The following is a 26,191-nucleotide window of genomic DNA, read 5'->3' as shown; positions in this document are numbered from 1 at the left end:
TGTCTAGATGGGATGGTTCTCACTGTGAATATGAGAATGAAGCACCACAGCCCATCAGCATCGAGTCTGGTCCCTGCCCTGTAACGTCAGCAGGGTTTGATTTCCTGACGTAAAGCCCTTGGTGTACACGCACGCCTGTGCTGACGAACTGCAGCCAACGTGGTACGGAGCTCAGCTTTTCTGTGCCTCTTATCATCGTTCTGGGTGACTTTATGGAGGTAAACTGGTCTGCAGTACAGTAACTGCTGCCAACAGGTGAGTTGTATATAAAAAAGCAACATCTGAGTAGACAAGAGGGAAAGGTAAGGCAGCGTGAACACGTAATATCCCACATTACAGAGTCCTAACACCAGCAGAAGGCAACGACAYCCTGAGACCTCTGCCTGGTTCAGGTCAGAAACCAAATTTCTTCCCTCCTTCCCTTAGTGCTTTTCCAGTCAATTTCATCATAGGTTTATTTCCTAAACCCAAGCAGTTTGCAGCTGAAATATATGGCATACGCTGGCACTGCTCTCAGCAGAGCAGGTGGATTCAAACACCATTCATATTCACACCAAACTATAAACTGCTCATGCCTATCACTGGGATGAGGGGGAAATAATCATGCAGAAGGCGGATTGACTGGGGCTGCCTGTTTAGCGCTCACAGAACAAGCCCAATGTGCTATTTTGCATCATAAAACTTAYGGAGAAGTAAGTGCATATACACAGTAATGAGCCATTATGGCTCATTAGAGGCTCAGCTTGCAAAGTCCAAAGTGTACAAACAGAGGCATAAAAGACAAATCTGAACTAAGYACTGTACCCTGCCCTCTGCCTGCACCAATCCTTTACACATATCTGGTAAATGATTTATGAACTCAAAGATAACAAAGTATAAAACTGTATCACTGTCTTCACTTTACAAAGGAAACCCTTTCTGAATAATTTGCCATGTCTCTGAAAATGTTTCAAATTTTGGTGTCTGCTCTGCTGTTTACAGGTAAGTGCCTGGCATCCTATCTCATGTCATTCCCTTCAGGCTTGTTAAACAGTCAGCTGGCAAAAACCCCTGTGTTACCACCAGAACAGCACTGATGGAACAGAATGAACTGGAAATCACTGCAGCAGGGACATGCAGGGGAGCGGGTGAGCACAGGATTGCCTGGTAAATTCTGTGAAATACAGGTTGATTCTGCTCCTTTTGACTACTTTTGACTCTTCTACTGCTCATGGATAAGGAAGAAGGATGCATTTCTGACTGAAAAGCACTCTTACAGGATAATTTCCTGAACTGTTAAAATTGTGAAAAGGGTTTGATGCTGTTTCAATGAAATCTTCCCTAAATATTATTCTTACCTCAACATTTATTGATGGTAGGAAACAATTTCCCATGCATTTATAAGGACCTAAAAGAATCTATTTCATGAATGATTACTGAGATGCTTGACTTGAATTTATTAAGGAGAGTGATTGTTTTAAAGCACACAGGCTGTCTGAATGCTGATCYTTCACAGCACCATGTAACCAGAGCACAATCAAGACTCAACCACTAAAACTTGGACCAGAGGGCAAATGGATGGGGCAAGGCTACCTCATGCTCTTCCCAAAKCAGCACACACTGATAAAGTCAATGATCAGCGATGCACATGCTGTAAGATTAATTTGTTTCTCACAGAATTAAAACAAACCAGGCAGGCAGTAAGAGACAGCTGACTTCCCAAATGACTGCCTGCATCTTGACAAGATGCTCCATCYACATGCATGCATTAAAAGCATTTCTTAGATGCGAGTACTCCAATACACATGCAGCAAGTACATGATGTGAATAGCTAAGGCAAAATGAAGGAGATATAATTAGCTAATGATTAATTGTGGTCAGGTATAATCTCTGTTATGGGTTGGATTCACTTCCATGTTAACTGCACAGAGGCTTTGGAGGGAGATAAAGAGATGGAAAGGGACTTTGTATCTTCTGCAAGTTAGAGCTCACCTATAAACCTTTTTCCCTTATTTGTCCTTCCTGATCTGCAGCTGAACTGGGACAATTCCTGGGTATTTGCCTATCTGCTTGAACTTCACCTCTTTTCCACAGAAGGCCATTCTAACACAGCGTCACCTGGGAGCACAGCAGCTTCCTGCCCCCCCTGTTGGAAGACTTTACTTTCATCTCCTTTATGTCTTTTTTCTTGCTTACCTGCTTTTCCAGGTTTCTATTCTTCAAAAGACATGAAGAACTACTTATTACTAATTTTAATGAGCTCTTGCAATTTTCATTGATCACAATCAGTTCAGTATTTCATTAATCCTTTCAGCAACAATGAAGGGGGKGATAAAGTAAAACAGAGACTATGAGACTAATGAGAACTTGATTTCTCTTCATGCCCTCAGCTCAACTGGTAGAAATYACTCCTCAGAGTAAACCACAGTCACACCTCTGGGAATGGGCTCTCTGTACCTTCAGCCCCAGAGAGTGCAGTAGCAAGGGATGTGTGATGTCCTGGCACTGGGACAGTTAGTGAAGTCTCTCAGATATCTGATGGGGGTGTTTTGCCCATTCACTCGAGGTTAAACTGGTAGCCACATATGAATGTAGAAAGGGAATTTAAACAGGACCCACTGAGGGGACCAAGGGACCCATGCTTTTTCTAATACTTTGCAGCAGTGGAAATAGTTCCTTTCCAAGGATCATCTAGGATTTTTGCYAAATTGCTTTGCTATTCACCGATACCTGACAACTGTCCTGACCCCTGGCATCATKACACATATTGAATATGTTCAATAGCTTATTCTGCATTAAGTATCTGTGATTGCCTTTGCTGATGAGGGAATGAGGCTGATGCTGTAGCTCTAACAATTGTTAATGACACAGCTCTCATGTCTTGAACCAGAGAGCACTTGTGTCCTGTAATGTAAAATTAAGAATTGTCAAAGAATAAAAACTACTATACTTCAAGCTTTAAAAATTAACAGATGAGGCCAAAATTTCRAAGACTGGGTGATATGAACAGAGTTGAAGCACTTAACAATCAGTGACTTTAAATCTTGCTGTCAACAGGTATTAGCAAATCTGACTGATTTAATTCTATTCTAAGGCTTGTTACCATCTGAACACTTTGGAATGCGTAGCCAATGTATACACAAATATTTCTCTTTCATMATTTGAAAGAAACAATGTGCAGGTGTTAGACTTTGATGTAATTGCATTTTTCAACTGGAAAAAGGTGATATTTGGGCCAGACGTGGCCTGCAGAATCTGAAAGTCTATCCCTGCTGCCATGTATGCAGTGTACTGACAGATAACCACATCTTGATTTCCACAGAATGCCATATAATCTAGAGAAATACTTCAGTGAGGAGAGAAGCAGCTTCTGCTACATTTTTTCAGCACTCGCACAGTTTCATTGTGGTATTCTGAATCTTCAGACTGAGTCCTGTGGTCTGACTTTGTGAATTTAGATTTAGAAAGTTAGATAGCTGGAGGGTGATGGGGAGGTTGTCCATTTTGGCTCATTTCTAGCCTTAAGAAACACAGCTGAGCTGCAGCACTTGATTTACTTTTTCAAAGTTCCCAACACGTCAGCAGCTGCCACCTCAGCAAGGTTGAAGTTTAGCTGTGTCCAAGTTTAGTCTCTGTCCAAGCTCTGTCCTAAAGAGCTGATAAGACTGGCAACCTTACCTCCATGACCTGACATACTGACCAGAGAGTCACCAAAGCTGATAATAAGWAGAGTTACTTGACTTAAAGGAAAGCAGCCACAGCAATTGCCAAGTTTAGACATTTAAATTCCATTGATATTAACTTAAGCAACAGGTTTTCAGGTTTTCACAAACTTGCAATAGACTTCAGAAACTATGGAGAAACGACAGTGTGCACAGAGAGTGATTGAAGTGCYGCTAAATAATGAAGACTTTTTTTTKGTAAATATCACGACAGATAAACCATTTTCCCTGTGGTAGATGCACACCAGGGATAAATTTTGGTCCTAAGACTAGAGATTGCTCCTCACCACTTACACAATACTGCAGATTTGGAAGGAAAATRGCTTTGTAGTAGGGAGTGGAAGAAGAAGAAGCATATCCTGTACTAAAACAAGTGTGAAGAATTGTAGCTTTTTATCATTAAACTCTGCCATTGGATGTGCACTGGTGGCCTGCTTGCTCTCCTCAGGCTACAATGGCTGATACTGCAAGTACAAAATAGCTTTAAAAAAAAGTATATCAATTAAATAGGTCCCTAAACAGGCAAATGTGTCAAAACTTAACCCCACWCTCACCTTTTTGATTGTGTGATGAAGCTGATAGATAAAGATGTCTTCCTGGGAAGATTTTGTAGCTGCACCCAGCTGAATATCTTTCTTTGTAGAAATCTATTCTTGTACAAGAGAGTTATGCTTCCRTTCAAGTCTAGTATGAAGAGATTTTAAAGCACAGTAATTTAAGATCTATCCAGGTTTGGATAGATATTGATTTTTTTATTTTAAGTGCAGTTTGCTTGCTATACCACGATACTTTTTTATTTTTACTTTGAAATTCAGAGACATGCCTTTTCATAATAAGATTTTTGGTGTTAGTTTTGGTTTGCTTTTATATACTCAATGCTCTTTTTTGACAAAGATGACAGGGTTGTACCACCATCTCCCCTCAAGCTTCATYTTAGATTATAGTAATACAAAATTAGATGCTCAGAAGGCATGGTAGCAATAATGAGTACTAACAGTCTTCCCTCTGGACAATGTCTTTAGGTGCACAGGATAGACGAAACTATCTGCTGAAGGCAATAATTATACGAGCTAAGCATCTGCTTGCTAAAACCAGCCAACTTTTTTTCTATAATTTGCTTTTCATATGAGAACACTGAGTGAAATTTCAAGAGATGATGAAAGGAAACACTTTAACTTGTAACAGCTGATACAACCTTGGCAATAGTTCACCCTCTGCACTCTTTCCTCCTATTTTCCCACTGGAACATTTATACCTAAATTTACTTTTGGRATCACATATTTACTTAAGAGAGTGTCTCAGTTTGAGACAATGTTTTCAGAGAGATATGTTACAGGATAAATGTTTCTTCTGAAGTGAAAAGTTTGGTCATTTTTTTCCCACCAAAATAAAACAGGAGTTTGGGTGAATGTGAAGAGAAAAATAGTTTATTAGCAAAACAAGGTGCCCACAGGACACAGATAAAAAAGTAACTGTTGATAATTAAAAGTCCAGGAACGCACGACGCCCCCTCCCCCCCACAGCCGCTTGGCATGTGGTGTGGAGAAAAGATGGCACTGCTCTTGTCCCCGGAAAAAAAAGAAACAAAAAAAAAAGTCCATGTAGCTGCTTGGGCAACAGTGAGAACCTGGTGGTAGTCCTCTCCTCTCTGTGGATGAAACAGAGGGCTCAGTGTGCTTTTCTCTGGCTGGCTTGAGTTCTCTGGAGCCTGGGATGAGATGGAGCAGCGCCTGCTGCTTTTTTTCCTGCCGGCACCTGGCTGATCGGCTCTTGCCTYCTGGTTCTCGGACTGAAGYCCTGCTGATCCGCTCCAGAAAATCACRTGAGTCGTAGAAGGGGTRGCAGTCCAGRGAGAGCTGTTTGCCCAAGCAAACAAACCTAAGCTAGCTAAGTGGCAACAATGTAAMTCCCCCKAACTCAGCGAGCAGAACTSCCACAGTGCTGAGCTGAGCTCCAAAAGCCAACAGCTGCGGGCAGCCCTGGCTTTTAACTGCCCACACTTCCTTCCCAGCTGCCCCTGCCCCTTCTTCTGGRTCRCATTTAAAGSMACAGRCACCTTTTGGGCATACAGGCCCAAGCAGAAATATAGGAATAGAGTTTTATCATAAAATCAACCCAAGACAGAGAGGAAAACAGTATTGAATAAAAATATTAACACACAATATTCTGGTTGCTCTTCACAGCGAGTTAACTGTTTCAGTACAACCTGAAACTTCATTTTTTTGCAGCTCAACTTTATGCACTGTGAGCCATTTTATTAAAATCACCCAGCTGCTCCTAAGTCCCTCTAGTCTCAYATCAGATGCTCTGAAATTCCATTCTCCTGGTTTGTTTGCCAATCTCCTACAAGATGCACTCCTTCAGGAATAGAATGTGTTTATAGAGCAAACCCTTCCACAAAATTTTGCTAAGCTGTTCAAAATGTGAAGAAAAATTTCACCCACTCAGAGAAACTTAAATTGAGGCAAGACATRGTTCATTTGATGAAAACTCCACACTATATTCAGAGGGGTGACTCAGATGGAGACACCTGGTCTACATTAGAGATTAGAGAAGATGTTGCTTTCTCTGAAGTTTGTCCTGTTTGGAGACTCATGATGATCTTTACAGCAAGACAAAGAATGAGCTAAACCTGAAGGATTAGCTATCTATAAAGGCACTTACCTGATTTAGTACTCATGCATCTTTGGAGTGCCCCAGCAGTTGGGARCAAGTCCTGCAGAGATGGCTCCCAAGAGATGAAATAGCAGCTAGRAAAGAATAAGAACTGGGTGTCAACAGTGACAAGAAAAGCCAAGAACAGAGCTGCCATACCTKCCTCTCCTCAGAGCAGGCAAGTGCACTTCAATCAAAGTGAACACAGCATACTTAGGGGTGGCATTTCTCATTGGATCAGACGCAGCCACAGCAGACTGTATATTAAAAACTGACATATWATACCCTGAAGATGCAACTCTCTGCACCAAGATAACACCTCACTGTTCCACCAATGGAATGAGAAGCTATTTTTTTGAACATACTGGCAGCGAGAAAAAGAAACACAAGAAGGAGAGCTGGTTAATGATCTTCTTTTTTTTTTCAGCTTGTTTTAAATCTAGAGGTCCAGAGCCCATATTGGTGATAAAATGTAATGTTTAATTGCCCTTACTAATCAGATATACATTTCACGAAAGTGAAGCCTGTTAATGAGTCAATTTCTGATCCCAGTTCAGTTATCTCAGCGTAGAAATATAATAATTAGCTCACAAAATATTTAATATATATAAAAAAAAAATCCTCAAATTCCCTAAAGAGAAATTAATGTAGATTTTTCTATTGGAAAATAGTAAATTGCCAGAGAAATATTGGAATTTGGCACAAGATTAGTTTTCTGTTGTGCAGGTCTGGAATACAAGTATAGAAGCTTAATAGACATATGCATGACATGTATTTTCTTATTTCCCAGGCCAAAATCTTGTTTTCTGAAGTATAGAAATAGCTATTCCTGTTTCCTAAGGGAGAGAACAGATCACACGATTCTTCCCAAAAAATGTCTGAACTTACTCTTTTCCATGGAGTTGGTAACATTTTTGAAGATGGTATTCCTTGAAAACTCACCACCCTAAAACTTCTACTTCCAGTTTATGATTATAGTAATTCGGAATATGAAGAAACTGAAGTAGGAAGGAACTACTGGGATGGCACTGCTTGTTAAGTAACTCTTCTAAAGTACTCTTTGACATCTCTATTAAGAGCAACGATGACAACCAGCATAATTTTTTTTTGTTCACTACTGTGTAACAGAGCTTTTTCTCATCTTCTTTTTAAATATTTTTGGCACGGAAAAGAAACAAAGTGAAAGGAGCAGCAAACACTGTAGCTGATATATCTTCTACCTACATGCATTCAGCAAACATTTTCTTCTGTTAAAAAACTAAAGAGCAAWRATATTGTGGATKATCAGGAAAGCCAGTAATAATTACRAGTGGACTGGATTCARCTGAACRTTGCACATGAAAGCAAACATTTGATACTCTCAGACTTTCCCCCCAGAAATTCAGGAATCAGGGCCCTGGAGAGCTGTGAGTCAGGTAACAGCTTGCCCWGCTGAGCTCCTACTCTAAGACATAACAGACAAAGGTTCAGGTTCTTGGCCCATCTGATCCAACCACGTGCAGGTCACCCTCAGGTGTCCATTTAAACCCACTTCACTAAATTGGAGCACAGATGTTTGTAGACACTGGCCTCAGCTTGGCTGATGTGTCTGAGCTCCAACTTAATCAGTGATTCATTCAAAATTGTGAGAGAGATTCAGACTGACATGCTATTTTGGACTATTTTAGCCTCAAATTAATTGATGTCTCAAAATTAATTTCTGTCTCAAACACTCAAGACTAAAAAGAAAAGATTTTTTYTCTGTACCAGAGYCCTTCATATGAAGCTAAAGAGGAATTCTGACCCTTTTCTTGTGAAGAATATTTATTTCAAGATCTGCAAGAACTACTTCTGCATCTGTGGTGACCTCAGAAGCTATCTGAAGCAATGAAATAACAAGATTAGAAGTGCAATATYTTCTGTTCAGAAAGTAATTTCCAAGCATGCAATTTCTATGCTGATACTAATGAGAATAAATATCACATATAGGCAGGAGGTTCAGAAACCATAGTTAAATTAAATAGGTATGTTTTGGGTTCTTTTAAAAAACTTTATGCTTTCAGCACCCCCGAGACTAGTGCAAGAGGATTTTTATAATGAAATTTTGTATTAAAATTAAATTAGTTTCTTAATTAGATGGTAAATTTATTTCTTTCAGTTTCTACAGCAAAATAATGAATTAAAGCATCTGTTTTATTTAGTTCCGGCATAAAAAAAAAGTTTCTTTCCGAGAATCTAAGATAGGATCATCTTTGACTTCTATGAAATAAACTAGAGATTCAAAACCACATTCYGTGGATATAGGTGTATTTTTGAAGTGCACATTCTAAACTATTTTTCTGMTATTACACATATTTTTCAGCTTCTGTTTCAAGTGTCCTTGGAGCACCCTTTCAGACAGAAGATTCAGCAAATCAATTCATACGACTCAAACGACATATTCCGTATTCTCCGAGCTACTGGGACTCCAGCAGCAGCCAGAACACGTGGGGATCCACTGTGGCTGAACAGGTATTTGCTTCCTTCATCTTGCAGCATCTATTGGGAAAAAGAAAGCACAGGTCTGGAATTAACGTGCAGCATAAATCCTTTGGGGCAAGGGAAAAAACTTTTCTGATTTATCARCATGGGCAAGGCTGCTCAATAGTCACACACTGCATTTATTCAGCATCAAAGCTCAGAATGTTGCTTTCTGTTTTGATCTACTTCAGATAAGTGAATCATGGGCAGCTTTGAGAGAAACAGCACAATACTACATGGACTTGGACCCTTTTGCCTTCAATCCCTCTGTAGCTGTGTATGATGGAGYTTCTCAACAGAGCATTTCATAGACTCGGAGCATATGTGTACCCAAGTAAGTAAAACTGACCCAYACAACACTGCTGACAATTGGTTTATACTGCTGTAACTTGACACAGTAAAAAACCCAATTATATCCTGAAAAATTAAAGAAGATTTGTTCTTACTGTCCAAGTCTAATAGTTATTTAAATGTGGTCATTTCATTGTGGCAGGTCCTTTTTAAGGATGTTTTGGAAAAGCTCATTAAGAGCTTAAAGAATATATATYCTTTTAAAAGCCCACAGAAACTAAACTGCTTCCTATAGAATTGATTTAAAAAGCAGACAGAATGCAATTCCTGAGGAGAAAAATAAAAGATAAAAAACTCCATCTATTTCCGTAACAAAACTGTATTCAGTGTAGAATAAAACCTCAGCAGAACAAAACAGAGAATGAGACATAGCAGTTGGTAAAAGCAGTATTTATAGATCAGCACAGGAGTACATGAAATAAAGTGTCACAAGCTGCCTCAGAAAAATTTTTTAGGACTGTGCTAAAATKGGACACATTTTTGGGATAAAATTTTGTCACATTTACAGAGCAATTACTAAATGATTCAGTTGGACAAGCACAAGGCAAAATACACACATTATTCCTGTGGAACACTTTTCCTATGAAGATCCTGCAGTCCTTAAAAATGGACAGGAGTGGGTAGAACTAAACTCATAGTTTCAGTGTTTAAGACAGTTACTAAGACAGCAATCTGTCAATCTGTCTGAAACGCCAACAGGAAAATAAGTAAACTTCTTCTCATAATATACTTTGAATTGAATACACTTTGAATTTTACTGACTTAAAAGTACCTTTCTTTTTGAAAATGAGTTTCATTTTGAAATGCAGCTTTTGAAATGACCTTTTATCACTTTATAAGATAAGAATCTGACTTGGAGAGTCTCTGAGTGAGCTTTCCAGGACTGTTCCACTGAAATGTTTCACTCATTCTGAGCAGAAGCAAAGTAGGAGAGAATAGCTAAAAGCCATAATTTAGCATTGCTGAGCCTTCAGCTGGTGCCCTTGGGCAGCTGGAAGGAAACACCAGGTTATTCTCTCTCAATTTCTGATATGGGTGGATAGCAGCATTTGCTTCAGCCTTATGACAAATTTACCTGAAGACACTTTACTCCGTTTTCTTAAAACAAAACCAGTCTTTCCCATCAGAAAAATTCCTCAAAGAGAAAAGCCCTAACTGTTTAATTACTGGTTGTGCATCCATGTGCTTGATGGCTGTGATCACAGCAGCTGCCAGGAAGACTCCAGGATGAGTTATGCCTCCAGAAAGATAATCCTAATGATCATCGTATGACAGGATTAAAGCCACTTACATAAACACATTTACAGGCACTCCCACTGAAGTATGTTTATGATTTCAAAGCAAGGCTACTCAACTCTCAGACTGAAATAAACTTCCCAATGTGACAGGAATCGACATCCAGAGATTTTGTGAAGGCATGAAATAGCAAAGAACCATCAAGCTAGAAATTACAAAACCCATTATGGATAAAGTAGAACAGTTCTTTTCAACCTTATTGTTCTTGATTAGTGATAATTCTGAAATGATAAGCCTATAAAACCTGTACAGGAATCTGGTTGTGTGCTTCCAGAAGAGAACATTTGCAAAAGCTGGCAAATCTGAAGACTGCAGCTGTTGACAGTCTCTTTAAATTAATTTTGTGATTTTTTTTCTTTTTTCTAAAAGCAATTTATTCCATCTTTTCTAGCAACAACATCAGTTCTTACATGGAGYTGCTACAGCAGTCTGGGACTCACCTCCAGCAACAAGCTATTAAATTCTGCACGACTTCTATTAAGCCATGTTAAGATATGRCATGTTATGTATTTGCCATTATGTATTTGATAAGATGACTTTATCTCATCACACTTGAGTCTAAACCCAAAATTAATACCCTGACTCTCTGCATAAATACTGCATATTTTACATTCATCAATAGAACTGAGATGTAGGATGTGGTAAATTGAGTAAGAAGCTGAGGAAAAACAACCACGAACTTTCAGCATGTTGGGTTTTAAAACACCTAGTGTTTTCAAGTAAAACACTTTTTGACTAAACAATGGTTTTGAGATTTACATTCCTGCTTCTGTGACTGAAGAACACATTTTTTTTTTTGTAGTATTTTCCTTTAGCCACATTTTTGAGAGGCAAGTAAGAAATGAAAATCAGTCTCTTTAGGTGGGTGAGAGAAGTAGAACACTTTTRTTCAGGTGTAGTTCTGTAGTGCTTTTCCATGTTTTCAAGGACAAGTAGCAGGTGCTGTTGTACACATCCATTCATGTCTATGTTTTTCTTTTCTCATTTGAATTTCTGTACTGGTCTTGAATGCCAAAACCAACTGAACCCACAGCTACTCCTGTGAGTTACTTTTCCTTACTTCACAGACCTAGGAAATGTTGGAAAAACTCATGGCTCCTTTTCTAAAATAAAATGGTGGTGACAAATGCTCTTCATGAGTTTATGCCAAGTTCTTGAGCTTGGCAGTTTTCTGTTTCTTATTCCTTAATGTACCTTATTTCAGAAGATCTTTGAAGAAAGGRTTGGGCTCCCATGTTTCTTTTATGTATTATTAATATAATGCTAACAATTAAATCATTTTCCAACCTTGGCCAAAATTTCAGTGTGAACAAAGATGATCTGTTGAGGAAAACAAAATCTGTGGTAACCTTAATGACAGGGTAGCTGAAGGAAGGCAATTTTTGGTCACCTTTTATCCCCAAAGAGCAGATTCTGCATTTTGCACTTTCGGGATTCTTTGTGATATGGACTGTACAYTGACTGGAATAAATTTGAAGATAATGTTGGATCTTCTAGAAAGAGATCCATATTCTGGCATTTTGGAAATTTTTACCATGCTCCTAGGTATGAAACTCTCCTTAGGCCATTATTAATTTCCCACGTAGGACAATGGGCCTGAAATTGCCATTATTCATTAGCAGAAGCTGAAAATTCATTAAACACTTGAAAGAGATAAATGAGGTGTAAGTTCAGTATTTGCCATGTAGGATTTCACATCTTTAGTCACACTACTTAATTATGAACAGTTCATTCAAAGATAAGGGRTGACAAGTGATATACAGACTAAAGACCTCACTGGTTAAACACAGCCATGGCCTGTCCCTGCTGCCCCCTTTCCTAGTGCTGCTCAACCTTGGATAAGCTAGTGCTCCAGACCCTAAACATTCCATTATTTTCCTCACTAACAGCACAGGCATGACAGAGTTACYGAAACTCTTCAATTKATAGCAAAATGCAGGACTGTAAGGATAAGCATGGCCTTTTATTTTGAATGGATTTGCAGTAAAACTCCAGCTGGTCCAGCTGAGCCCCTTGCTGATCCCAGAGAAGCTGCAGCTCTGCAAGCAGTGATGCCCACCCCACTTGTGAAGCCTGAAGCACTGCTCTTTTCTGCCCTTTCTCTCTGATTGACGCTGTTGCTGCCAAGGCAGGGGTTTGTGATCTGTCTGTGCATYAACTGCAGTTTTTGTGCCTGCATGGTGAGCTAAACCAAAATGGGGCAGTTCAGGGGTGGGTCTGTGGACAGACAACAGACATCCCTGCAGTGTGGATGACAAAGTCCATCAATGAGGTGGAAGGCAAAATGAAGTGCTATCAGCTGTCATCTCCTATCATCTAGTGAGGTAACTGCCCAGSCTTTATGAACCATTTTAGGGTTGTCAGAGCCATAAAATTACAATAACCACTCTCTGTTGCCACGAGGACAGTCTTGCACAAGGCTGGCTTTGCAACTAAAATGTCAGACAAAACCAGGGGATGCAATTTGACAGATCTGTTGTACTTAGACATGACTAATTCCTTTAAAGAAGTTGTTCTGAAAGCCAGAGACTCAATASTCAATCTGCAAATCCATAGCTTCAAGCTAATGTCACTAATTCAGATAATTAGTCTTGCTGAATTAAATGGGAAGAATTGTGCACGCATGAGTAGCGGTGGATGATGAAGTGCTTATTTTTCCTATCAAATACATGCCACTCATGACAATGAGCAAATGGTTTTCATAGCATTTGAATATTAAACACCTTCATCTGCATTTATTAAGAACTGGGAAAAATATTTACCCTGTGAATTAACTCCCCCTATTTATCTCCAAATATTGTTTCAGCACTTTAACACAAGTAATTCTGGACCATTCTCTACCGACTTTTCCAACACATCTTCATGTTGTCACCTTTTATCTTCTTGTTTTTTTCTACACAGCACAGATACACAGGCAGTACCTTAGCAATGACAAAACCAAAGAGTAGTGCTAAACTACAGAGAACTTTGAGCACATCTGTGCTGGTTATGGAAGTGGAATTACAGCCCTCAGGGCACAGGACTTTGCAATGGAGAGCAGTACCTTTAACTGGTTTCTCAATATTGCAACATTTTCTGGGAAAAAACCCCAAGCCACACAAACACAGGAGCTCCCTGAGGCTTGAGAGAGCAGAGTTTTTGTGATAGAGAAGGAACAGGCAGAGAGGAAGAGGAGTCACAGGAAGCTGGAGTCAGCTTTGTCTCTGTATAGACTTGACTGGATGCATGCAGAACATCTGCCAGGCAGCCTGAGTTTCCAACTCTTYCCTGAGTCATGTGAACAGGGTGACTAAAATCAACAGAATGACAGACATCAGGATGTCCAGGTATCTCATAGTTCATATCTRGCCCCAGCAGCAGTTTTTTGCCAGGCAAGGCCCTTACAGGGCATTCCTCCCCTGGGACTGCCAAGTCAAACCKGAATCATGCTGCAAATCCTCCCTCAGAGCACTTGCCTATTCCCCCAGTTTCTTGTTTCCCTAATTTTCCCAATCTTTGTCAAATCAAACTGCCTTTGCAATCTCCTACTCAGTCAAGTTGAATTGAAAACAGCCCACAAGTTACATAGTTACTGTGGCTAGACATAAACATGTACCTGTTGAGACACCATGGTTGTAAGGATCCTTGCTTTGTTAGTGAAACAGAGGAGGCATTCACTGYAGTCAGATGTGACAGGAGAAGAAARAAAAACCATCTTTACAATAATAACTGAAAAAAATTTAATACTCCATGGTTTTCTTTTAATGAGAAAAGCRAGTCATTCTGAACACAGCAAATAGGGAAAGCTGTAGAATCCAAATAACATGTTTATAACCTACTTTACAAACGTTAAGTATGGGATAAGTACTAAGATGCTGTTGTCTGTAAACTTAGCAGGTGAGTATATAGAGATAATGASAAAGAACCTTTTGTTTTTTTATGATCTGAAATGGTTTCTTCAAACAGAACAGTGGCAACAGGTATTCAATGGAAGTTCTACACACTGCTTCATCACAGTAATTGTAATTCATGTCATTGAACCTGGMCCCAAATGATTTTAATGCATAAACCTTCTGAGCTGGCATCACACTGCTGTTGTTCCTTRCTTTACATTTGATCTTCTGTTGTCTTAATTTAAACCAGAGCAGATGAGACAAAATACTCCTCTAATCTATACCTGCTGCTGGCTGCCAGCAAGAGTGAGCTGTGTTCAAAGTAATTTTATGTTGGCTGATTAGGTACATAAACCACCCACCTGAGGCCGGTGCATTGCCATAACCACATCATGTTGAGTGGAAAATAAATTATTAGTGTTTTGCATCATCCATAGGAAAAAACGAGTTCAGTAGTTAAAATGTAAACATAGAAAGTTATCAAAAAAATAAAAAGTTCAGCCAGGAAACAAGCAGTCTTTGTATGTGCTTATTATGTTAAATAAACAAACATCAGTAATTACTGTTCTGCCTCAAAGACTGTTGGAGAGATGTATTTCAAACAACATTACATCAAACCTGCAGAGCCTACTTTCCACCAGCTGCAAAAGAGGAACAATTCCTGCTGTGAGAGAGAAGAGGTATGAAGCTGGKTATCTGTAAAGGTGATCAGYACAAGGCAACACAGCAAACACCTGYTCCCTTTGAGCCCAAGGCCAATCTCATCCCCTCAGCACCAGGCAGGCTGAGCACTGCACTGAGTACCTGAGAGCCAGAACAAATAATCACTGGGACTCCTAATGCAAATTGARCCACCACCTCCCGAGGGGAGCAAGCTCTCCCTGCACCAAAATCAGTCCAGAAAGGGATGGGGAAGGAAGAAGGGACAGACTGATGAATTTCAGCTCTTTCAGGCTAACTCCTAAAATCTTCTTTCTCTGTGAGGCGTTACAGGAAAGTCTGCTTGGAGTGACACTTCCTATTCATCTCCTTATTCCTGGTCATARCAGCCACTGCTAAGGTGATTTCATGCCAGTCACTGCCTCCTTGGCAGAACTGAATAAGCATGTGAAATCCTGTMTGAATAATTCAACTATGTCCTGCTTGTGATTGAAAGCTGCTGTGCAGCAGGGAGCTCACTCAAAGAAGGCTTAAAAAACATCCTTACAACTGCTGTCAATATTATTATCATAAATCCAAGGCCTGACTGTGCAAGGTGCAATGAGAAAGCAGTTATTGTGACACCTTCAAAATGAAGGTWGAATAAGGGCAAGAAAACAACCACAGAAACAAAGTGACTAAAAACACAATCACGGATGTTGGTGGTGGCTGCTTAGCACTGAAAAATAACTGATTTAGCAGTTATTTAGAAGAATTACTTAAAAAACATCTTGTTTGTAATTTCAAACCAGTTTGTTTGAACACAGCACTGAGAATTATAAAGTGCTGCTTCCTCTTGGTGTCTCTGTTGAAATATTTATGGTGCTACCCTTGCTGTGGAGTTCAGGCAGGAGGCTCAGTGTTAAAAGATCTACCACAAGCTTTCTGATGGCCTGGGACCTAAACATCCCCACATTACACTATGGGCAGGATGCAGTCTGATTTTTGTTATGGCACCTCATAAAGCAACTATATTACAGCAAAGCTACATGTACTGACTTTTGGTTTTTAATTTAGAAGAGGTTTCAGTAATGAGGAAGAGCCTGTTTAAAACATTYACCATAGTAAACCTAAGAGACACAAAAATAAAAAAAAACCCATGCTTTTTTCCCCTAAATTATTTGAAACAATTACCTTTTCTAAGTGTACAAACAATTCAATCAGATGTCCACTTTGTGGACTACAGAAATAATTTTTCTACAAATAARAAAATAACCTCCCTTTTCATTATTYRTGATTGCAGTTCCCTATTTCCTTCTCATGCTCTCTGCCCCAGTCTAAGGTCTATTTTCATTCCCACAATAATTTCCAAAGGATTAGATCTAGCCCAAGTACAACTACAGGTACTGTTTACAGCAGTCAGAGATTACTCTATGCCTCACTAAAATGTTCAGGCTGCCTTGATCTATCAAGTCAACTGTATCAGGAACAACACTTGGAAGCTGAAGGATTTTCAGAGAATTGCTTCTGGCCAGATCCTTCTTTCCCGCAGTGAAAGCTTTGAAATCATTAATGGGAGCAGTGGCAACAGTGAACAGGAACTTTTTTGACAGTCTTCCTTTTCAGGTCTTAACTAACGTGAAAATTCTRTGCTTGAAATGAAGAGGCAGTCACCAATGGATGCTGAAAATTTAGGCACACCCTCCTAAAATCAGCTTCTGGAAGAACAATTAATRAGTAAGCAGAGATTAACACAGAAAMGCACTGCATCATCTACACTGTAGCCAGTTGATTAGAAGAAATGAGTCTCAGGAGAACCAGGAATAGAGAACAGTTTTTGTCTCAGAAGTTCTCTAGACAGCCTAGGCAAGACAAATTTCTCTGAATTCTCTGCCTAGGCAACACATTTCTCTGAATCTTTTTCAAATTGAACTAATCTTCCCTGAAATCTGCTAGCTTGAAACTGCTGCTACTGTTAGTCCAGAAAGGGAACTCTCAGAGAAATGCTTTGAAATTGTCAATTCTGGTTGGGAGCAAAGATTAAATGTAGCTCATCTGTGTCAATAAAGTGGCTGTCTAAGACTGGATCTGTCCTTTGCATTTGACCCTGGTACAAGTGATGTGTCTTCTTACACAAGTCYTGCAGCATCAGGCTCAATCGAGTTACAGAGTTGATCTTACCATCCCCTAAAATTGGACATCCTGAAATGTGTATGTTTCAGTCTCAGAGAAAATGGCTCCCAGCACTGAAGAGGACAGATGTGAATTCATTACCTTTTTGGTACAAGATCATATGATGTGCAGCAGCACTACCAACCATGGTGTCCAATGCAAATAATGAATTGTAAGTGTTTCTGTCTCATTATCCTGTGACAGGATTGTTAATAACTTGTGACTAAACAACAGTTTTATAGAAAGTCTCCTCAAGGACAGGCTATATGTCTGATTAACYTTTTTCTTTTCCCCACTGCCTAGATTGCACAGCAAGCTGGTGTTCTAGATGGAATGGGCCAATAAGTGATTGCTAAACTGTGGGCTTTAGAGTTCTCCAAGCTTGCATTAACACAAGTAAATATATACCACAGATTTTTTTCAAACCCAGAAAAGTTGGCTGTTAAGATGGTGTAACAGTTCACAGTGAGAACATGGATTTCCARAAATGGTTGGAAAGTGTCATCAAATTACAAGGTGATAATGAGGTCTGAGGTTTTTCCAGCATGTATGGATGTCCTGCTAATTTGGTATGGCAGTGCCAGACTGTGCCTCCAGARCTAATTAACAATAGCAGTTGCACAGGTACTTCATCAGCAGARACATTGGAGGGTGATGAATCCATGCAAAGATTGAACAGGTAGAACAGAATGATTGCTACAATAGACAGATACATTATCAGGCCAGCAGTGTTTCCTTAGAGTGTGAAGCTCAGCTTTTCAGTTTCATCTCTTTCCAGGGCTCAATGTCACTGAAGAAGGATTGAGTGATTTCAAGAAAATCAGAGTTATGATTTTTGTCAGTTTGGTTTATGTATTTATTTTAATCACACAGCTTTTATATTTTTTTTTTAATAGTACACCTTTTAGAAATTACAGACTCATATTTTATCTTGAATKCCTAGCTGCAATTTTTATAGCAGAACCTGTTGTGCTGTCTTTGCTTCTATGAGGTCCTACTGGACATTCACCTTAATGACCAGCAARAAAAATACTTAAAATTTTCAGCCCACAAATATTCATGCATGGGTACTCACGTCACTTGAACTCCAGTTGAAAGCTGAATGAAGACAGAGRCTACTTGAATTTTAATTCCTTATGCATAGATAATAATTTGAATTACCTGAACTCCCTTCCATGTTCTAGGAGAGATGCTTTTCAACACTGACTCTCGACCTTTTGGCCACATTTGGCGCATTTATAGAGGAAATACTTTCTTTAAGGACCTTCAAAGGAGATCAGGTTAGTCAAAAGGATATGAAATTAACTTAACTCTGAAAAATGTATTATTGAAATAGCCTTATTAAAACAACAGCCACTACCAGTAATTCTCTAGGCTACAACTTCCAGAGAGAGTTTCATTTTGTCCCATAAAGCTCTAGACTGTTTGAATTAAATTCACTRACATTTTCTTCCTCTGCATAGTACTATCACGACTATGTGAGAGAGATTCTTCCCAWAAGAGCCTCAAATTTTTAAAACTACGCAGGATGACTCAAGAATTTATTCTTGCCAGGTGACATCAGTCCTGAAAGTCGTTTAATAAAGCCTAAGTCTCAATATTAACAGTTTCCGTAAAGCCCAAAACACCTCTCAAATCAGCCAAAAAACAGCCTAAATCAGTTGACTACCACCACGCCTAGTGACAAGAGTTAGTAWTGAACTGCATGTATTTATCTGATTTAGCAGTTTGGACAAGGGTTTTAGCCAATTTTTGAGCTGGTATCGACTAGAAACTTTGGCGGATAAACACATTTCACATTGAAAAGTTAATATTTATATGTCTTGGAAAAGAACAGAGGAAGGAAATGAAGGTGTAACTCCTTGGTAACTGTAGAAACAGTTAAATAATACAGTTAAACCCCAAATATGGGTCATCTTCTGCTACAGAAATATTCCCTGAGCTTCTCCTCCAAAAGGGAGAGTGAGTCTTTATTTAGTGGAAACACATCTTCCAAAACACATTGGAAGGAAATATGGCTTGGGAGAGTAAAAACTCAATATAAAAATAAGYTTGCCTCCTTCCAGGAGAGCAGATCATCCATGGGAGTGAGAGGGTTTGGCTGGGAAGAGCTAATGTCTGGCAGATGCAGCCTGGAGCTGGGGCACATTTAAGCACAGAACAGATGAGGTGGGGAAGTGTCTGCATGAGGCAGCTGGAAATAGTAAAACCCAAGCACAGGGTATTTTTACATTTAGTTTTGATAGAACTGCAGCAATTTCCTTGCATTTCCTTGGAACTGACATTTATGAATATTTGTGCCAATGTTTTCCCTTTTGGATGCTGCAGATGAAACCTTTCATTCAGAGTTCATGTGAATGTGGTTTGTGGGGAAAGTGACTGTGACATGACAGCCAAGTGTCCAGGCAGCTCATGCAAGRGGGTGCAGAGAGCAGCAGGGCAACAAGGAGAAAAGATTAAATGTGCCATGTGCAGGTGGAGGGGAATAGGGGTCACAGCAAAGCCTGTGGTTCTGATTCTGTTTTCTGGGAGCTGGAAACTCGTGTAGCCTCAAGACACAGAAGAAACTAAATAGGAAAAAATAATGAATTAATGAGAAAATATTTCTCTTGCAAAAAAATGGCTGTATTTTTTGACTAATACCTCTTTCATCCCAATTGTTTCATAAATATCAAACTTTCTTGCATTCAAACTCCTCTTCATTTATTCCTTTTCAAGAAAGTGAAACRGCCCTGGCCTTTGGCTTTTAATTTCACATCAGCTTGGAGCGAGACTCCAAGTTCCCTTTGAGTGATGCTGGGCTGCAGCTTGCCACAGTCCAACAGCTCCTCGATGTCAGGATGGGATTGTGCCCTTTAAAACCTTCACACTTTGAAGATTGTGCACGCAGAACATTCTTTTCCAGGAAATAAGTTATGTATGCTGTCCCTCTTGAGACTTGCATTACTTAATTTTCTTTTTAAACTTTTTTTTTTTTTTTTTGGCTAAAGGCTACCATGGGGAAGACTGAGCAATTTAGTCACACAACAAAGAGTGTGTTTGCCATCACACCAGCCATGATAACAGTGTGCACTGTGCTGCTTCCTTCCTTACACAGGGCTAACATAAGGAGGAAAGGCTGCTGGAAAGAGACCACAGAGGAGACAGCAGCTTTATCCTAAAAAGGCTCAGGTCATGCTCTGGGATGACACACATGGCCATAGTTTTTACTGTAAATATCTGCCTTCCTGGATAGGAAGAAGAAATCATGGAATCACAGGATATCCTGAGCTGGAAGGGACRCACAAGGATCATCAAGTTCAACTTATCACATCATGAAAAGGGAAGTGATATCACCCCATGCTAAAGCTGTACTTGATGGTGGAACCCAGGTGGGGCTGAGGAAATTTTGATAATTTGAAGGGCTGACATGGAGTGCAAACAGGTGTCACACCAGCTTGGACAGAGGAGACTGCCATGGGGTCAAASCTGGGATTGTGTTTTTAAAACAAGGGGCAGGGTGTTTGTGATCACTCTATATCACCACTGGCCTGGACAGGAAAGGGTCAGAAAGGAGCCAGAYGGGGTTTGGAGCAGCAGTTCAGGCACAGCTGAACGAACTCAGGGCAAGTGGAGACCACCCAGTCTTCATCTGAACTTGCAGGATTTGTGCAGAGTCCAAAGAAACCTGTCCTACCAGGGATTTTAGGTCTTGTTGAGGAGGAGRCAGCTCTGATGGGGACACCATTCCTCCTTTCTGCTCCTGATTTCCCTGCTGTCYCCCACCCATGCACAGGTCAGGAAAGTCTCCCTGAAAGCATCTGAGGCACAGAACTTGGGTCCTAGGAGRCTGGATTTGGGTGGAAGAGGGATCATAAGCAGCACACAAGACTGTTCACAAGAGGCTATTGCTCATGTAGTAAAACTTAAAAAAAAAAAAAATTAAATGCCATTTTATAACTCTTGCTATTTTCTCCTTTGGAAATCTTTGACAACCCCCAGTGCTTAGCTCTCAGAAAGCAACTCCACCTCAAAAATCACTTCTTGAAAGAATGGTTGCGGCAAAGAGCGAACTCCCTATTTCTTCTTACACCTCCYACACAGAAATGTCAGGAAGGTACTGCCAAAACATTTTCTACGATGACTGGCAACTTGCTTGCATGCCAAGAGAAAGGAACTTGTGAGAACATGCAAAAAGTGTAATCCTGCAATTCCCTGCCTTGAAAAAGTTTTTAAAAAATGGTAATTACTTTTAATTGAGTTTGAAGATGAGAGCACTATAGTTTTTATGCTAATCTAAAGCAACTCACCCCTGCCTGAGTCTTCTAACTAAAATGGGAACGAGAGTCAGAAGATAGCATGAACAGGTAAAATTTAATTAGCTAATCCCCACTCATTATTCTGGACAGCCATTTGTAATCTTCATGTTCTATTTAGGAAATTATAGAGTTTCTTCTGCAGTTCAAGTGTTATTATGTATAGTCCCATCATCATTTTGTCAAAAAAATCTGTCTAAGGTGAAGAAAGAATCCTGYACAGCACTAATTGTTCACTGATAGACTAGTCAGGCTTACCAGCCTTTTCTAAAAGCAGCTATAAAAGACACCATAGATCGGTATCACCATCCCACAAGAGCTTTTTTAACTATTTCCTCCAGCTGATAAGCACACTTCTCACAGACAGAAGAAAGAGCAGCTGACATCCAAGCCTTCAGATATTTTTTTTTTAAATTAAAAATATTTTATATTTGAGACCACAACTGAATTGCCTTAAATTATGTGCAGAGATAGGAAAGGTCAGTGCTTCACAAGCGATGGCAGTCAGTGAGTCTTATGTCAACGTCTTTTGTCCAAATCTAATTTGATAGTGATGAAAAGGTGTCACTTAGTAATATCTCTACTTGAAGGGAATTTATGGTAAGACACTTAATAGACAGGTGCTTAAAATAGAAATGCTTTCTTTTTATACCTGTGGCAGCTTCAGCTGCACTTTTTCTGTAGATAAATAGAAAGTCAGTGATATCAGTTCAGACAAATAAATCAGCCAATACTGTTTTGAAGGGATCAAAGGAAAATGAAACCCCAACAAAACTTAAAGAACCTCTTTACCCCACCCTTTCTCTGTACTGTTACACGGAAACTTCTGACACATAATTCCTTCAATAAACCACATTTCCAACCCAGAAAAACAGCAATCCTTTTACACACCTCCTCATACAAAGATGCTCTCAAGCAACATCAGAGGAACATACAGAAAATGAACCTCAAATTATTTATTTTCTAGACTGCAATCATGRTGTTCTGTTTGTTCTGAAAAGTCATTACACTTTGAACTCCCACTCAACCCTTACATTTGTTTCCCAGCCCTGAGAATCTTTGCAAAAGTCCACAGCAGACTGGAGGGAGCATTTCCCTGAATCAYAACGTGTCAGGGATATGACTTTGACAATATATGTTTCGACACACCTGTAAAATAAAGTTACAGGTGAAGAAAACAAAGCAATATTATTCTTGATGCAGGCTTACCCTTTTCTTTGGAGAAGTTAACAAGATGCTTTGACACAGGTAGACACAGCTTGACACAGCTTGTAGAGCATGAGACAAAAGCAGAAAAGAGGCAGCCAAGATYGGTTGGCCTTGGTTTGCAGTCCCTCCAGCCTCGCCTAATTCCTCTGCAAAACTGAAGGATATAAAAAGAGAGTTAACCAAGTGAGTAACATTTTTCATCCTGCTCTATTCAAACACCACCTCAAGAGTTACAGAAAACAGTGGAATTGAGAGCAACTTGAAATAGAGGTGTAATTACAATACTGCTGCTGCATTTATAACTTAAATCAAAACAAGAAGGAAAAAATGTTCATTGTAAGCCACTGGACCAAACATGGTCTTCACAACCCTGTTCTCTTTTCTACTCAGGAACATTCTTTTATTAAGATGAGTAATTGAAGGGAGGATATTAGCTAGTGCTTGCTGTCTCTCAGACATTGGAGAAGAAAAAATTCAGAGCATCCTTGTACACACAGCCAGCAGCACTCATGTTAAGTAGCCCCTGTTTCTGTTCCCTGACATTGAATTCTATTGGGAATAGGCCCACATGGAAGGCATGAAGGATGGAAATGCAGGAAACCCACAGGAACTATCAGGTGTTCAGGTATAGGGATAACAGGCAAATTATTGGCTCTGACAGTGGTCACTCTACATTTTTTTTGTCTTCTCCACAGGATTAATTTTTTTATGTTTTATTTTCAGGTCTGACTTGTATGTCTAACTGCAGCCAGCAAATTCCAATTCACAAATTTATATGTGTTTTGTATTTTTTTGCTTCTTCACATAAGACATCCTGTGGAAGCAGATAAAAAAGGAGAAAAAAATATTCCAAATAAATTGCCTCTCTGAAGAGCTGCTTTAAGATCTTTCTTTTTACTGTGATCCATATCCTGTTAACCATCATAGCAGCAGACTGTCATGACTAGAAATCTCTCCCTAATTTTTTTCCAGCTTGCCAGTTAACTGAGACCACACTGCAGAGGGAAAGACGCTGTTGCTGCTTGCTCATTCATGACCTGAGCAAACATGAGGAGGAAATCAGAGCCACCTGAACACCCCTGCCAAGTGTGTTTGTACAGGTGTCACCAGTTAGGGCAGAATTTGTCCTGTAGAAAATATCCCGCCTTATATGCCAGGGAAAATTTACAAGTTGGTTTGGGCTCTCACAGGGATGTTTTCAGAGCTGGCTGCAGATAGCCTCCAAGTCAGGGGAATGACTTATGTATTTATTTTCTTTGTGAACTGAACATCCCTGATGTATGTAGTGTGTCTAGCTGGGATGGAGTTAATTTCCTTTGTAGCAGCCCATATAGTACTGAGGTTTGGATTCACGACAATACTCTATTTTGAGTTTTCATTTCAAGCTTTGCCCCTGCTCCAACCCCTTTCCCAGAAGCTGCACATCCTACCCRAGTGAGGGCTTCTCTTCTCAGCATTTCAGAGGAAGTGGATGAGCACATCAACTCATTTGTGGCACCCCTTTGTAAACAGGGAGGAGGAATGTGTGGCCATATGGAATGTTGTGCTGTGCCAACAGACTGGTGTGAATCCTGTTCTCGGAAGCCAACCCCTCTGTCAAGAAAAAAGGCAAAACAAAGGAACTCAGCAAACACGCATCCAGGATTCTCCAGATGACAGAAACTCAAAATMAGTGGCACTATTTCACATATGCTGCGTTTAAGCATGAGGGCAGTTACCTCAGCAGGAGGCACCCACTGTCTGTAAATTCTCCAGTTCTACAGAGGGATTTCAGCTGAGGAGAGCTTCCCTTGGGCTTTTGATGAGAGACTGGAACACTCAACCATGAGCAGCCCTGCTCATTTCAACAAGCACTACCTCATATGCCATCAGTGATTTAAAATTCTATTTTAAGTTTTTTTTTCCTTTTCTAGTGCCTATCAAAGAAATAAAAAGTGACCATGAAGTCCTACAGGGGCACACAAGTTAGAGAAAAGAGGAAGACAAAAGACATATGAATCAAGGAGAAAAATTTTTAAAGACAGATGAGACAAAAAAAAGGCTCATGTGAAAGATGCCAATACTTAATATTTCATTGAAGGAGCAGTGGCTTTAAAATGTTGGAGGGCAGTGTGRAGAGTACTGCTAATATTTCAAAACTGGCTCATATAATTTAAAATTATGATAATAATGACATTAATAAAAATAATAATAATACAACATCCTGAAAGAAGGGAATTTTAGGTAGAGTCTTACCAACTACTATCCAATATGTTTGAGTCATACATCATAGTAAACCATCTAGTGTCACCAAACACTTATATTTGTTACTTTTTTYTTCTTTTAACTACTGTGCCATTTCCACACTGAGCTGAAAATTATTTGTAAGACCCACAGACTGCAGCCAAAAGAGCTGTACAAAAGCTTTTTAAAACAGATATTTGAGAAAAAACACTTATCATATTAGWTATTTCTGGTAAATGCTAAATTATCCTTATATTTAATATTTTGTTAACAATTGCACTAGAATTAGAAAGTATGGTATCTTCAGTTGTATAAATCAAATTTTCCACCATTCTATGGCTGGTTGTGCAATTCATAACTTCTCCCTCTGATAAAGCACTTCCTTTTAGTCAGCAGAAAAAAATTAAATCTTGCAAGTTTCCGTATAAAAACCAGAATCTGTTTCGCTTTTAAAATTAGAAGAAAAATATCTTGCATTTTTTTCAACAGTATGTATGGTATCTAAGACTCRGAGTTCAAGGGAGAAAACATGAACAGATGCATCTAAGAGTTCAATCCAGTATTCTCTCATTTTTGTTACCAGCATCCTAAAAGAATGTTCATCCCTCACAGTGCACAACTGCAAATCTTAAGCTCATGAACTTGATTGTTTTGTAAATAACTTGTATTTTCATGCCCTGAAGACACAAAAGACACAAGTGGACATTCTTACTCGCAATTCTACACTTACCAGCAGGAGTCAACCCCAATGTACTTTTCATGGCACATTTTGGCATGATTACCACAGCCCAATTTTATCAGCTTCCCAAACTGGAAGCCTTCTCATCTTCATTCTGTGTGGCTCATTTCCTGTAGCTGTAGATAAAAATATCTTTTTTTTTTTTTTTTTTTTTTTGAATCAGCCTAACAAACATTTACTGAGGCCAGGCAGATGACATAAAAATGCAGTTTAAGGGACAGTACTGCCTTGACCAGCAAAGAGGAGGGAGTGCAATGGATCTTAATATCCCTTTTCTGTGTCTGATTGTGAGAGCTCTGAAGGTATAATGCAAACATTGAACTGCCCTGAATGAAATGAAGTCAAGGTAATTCAAGGACAAAAACTTGTTTGCAGCCAATATACATATTTGAAATCTTCTCAGAAGTTCTTKAAAAATCTCATAACAAGCTGCAATGGGTATTTCTTGTGGTGCTACTGCAAACCCTGAATTTCTTCWTTGTTTCATTATGTGTGTTCTGAATACAGAGACAGAATCTCCCACAGAAAAAAAAACACACA

General features: G+C 39.4%; 1 protein-coding gene across 2 annotated transcripts; it reads left to right on the top strand.

Moving 5' to 3' along the window:
• Positions 1-881: 881 nt before the first annotated feature.
• On the top strand, positions 882-25,139 carry CUNH3orf85 (chromosome unknown C3orf85 homolog). Of its 2 annotated transcripts, none has more exons than XM_057371840.1 (4): positions 882-981; positions 8,698-8,846; positions 9,047-9,189; positions 24,603-25,139. In XM_057371840.1, exons 1-3 carry the CDS (start codon positions 933-935, stop codon positions 9,164-9,166), a joined length of 318 nt encoding a protein of 105 aa, XP_057227823.1. In that variant the 5' UTR covers positions 882-932; the 3' UTR covers positions 9,167-9,189; positions 24,603-25,139. The 2 variants fall into 2 exon arrangements, with proteins under 2 accessions (XP_057227823.1, XP_057227822.1); XM_057371839.1 differs by lacking the exon at positions 24,603-25,139 and adding an exon at positions 10,894-11,633.
• The last annotated feature ends 1,052 nt before the right edge of the window (positions 25,140-26,191 follow it).

The sequence above is a fragment of the Malurus melanocephalus genome, unplaced genomic scaffold, assembly GCF_030028575.1.
Source record: "Malurus melanocephalus ecotype Western Australia unplaced genomic scaffold, MMel_1.1 scaffold_159, whole genome shotgun sequence".
NCBI lineage: Eukaryota > Metazoa > Chordata > Aves > Passeriformes > Maluridae > Malurus > Malurus melanocephalus.
Note: the sequence above shows the minus strand (reverse complement) of the source record. Positions and strands in the feature narration are given on the sequence as shown.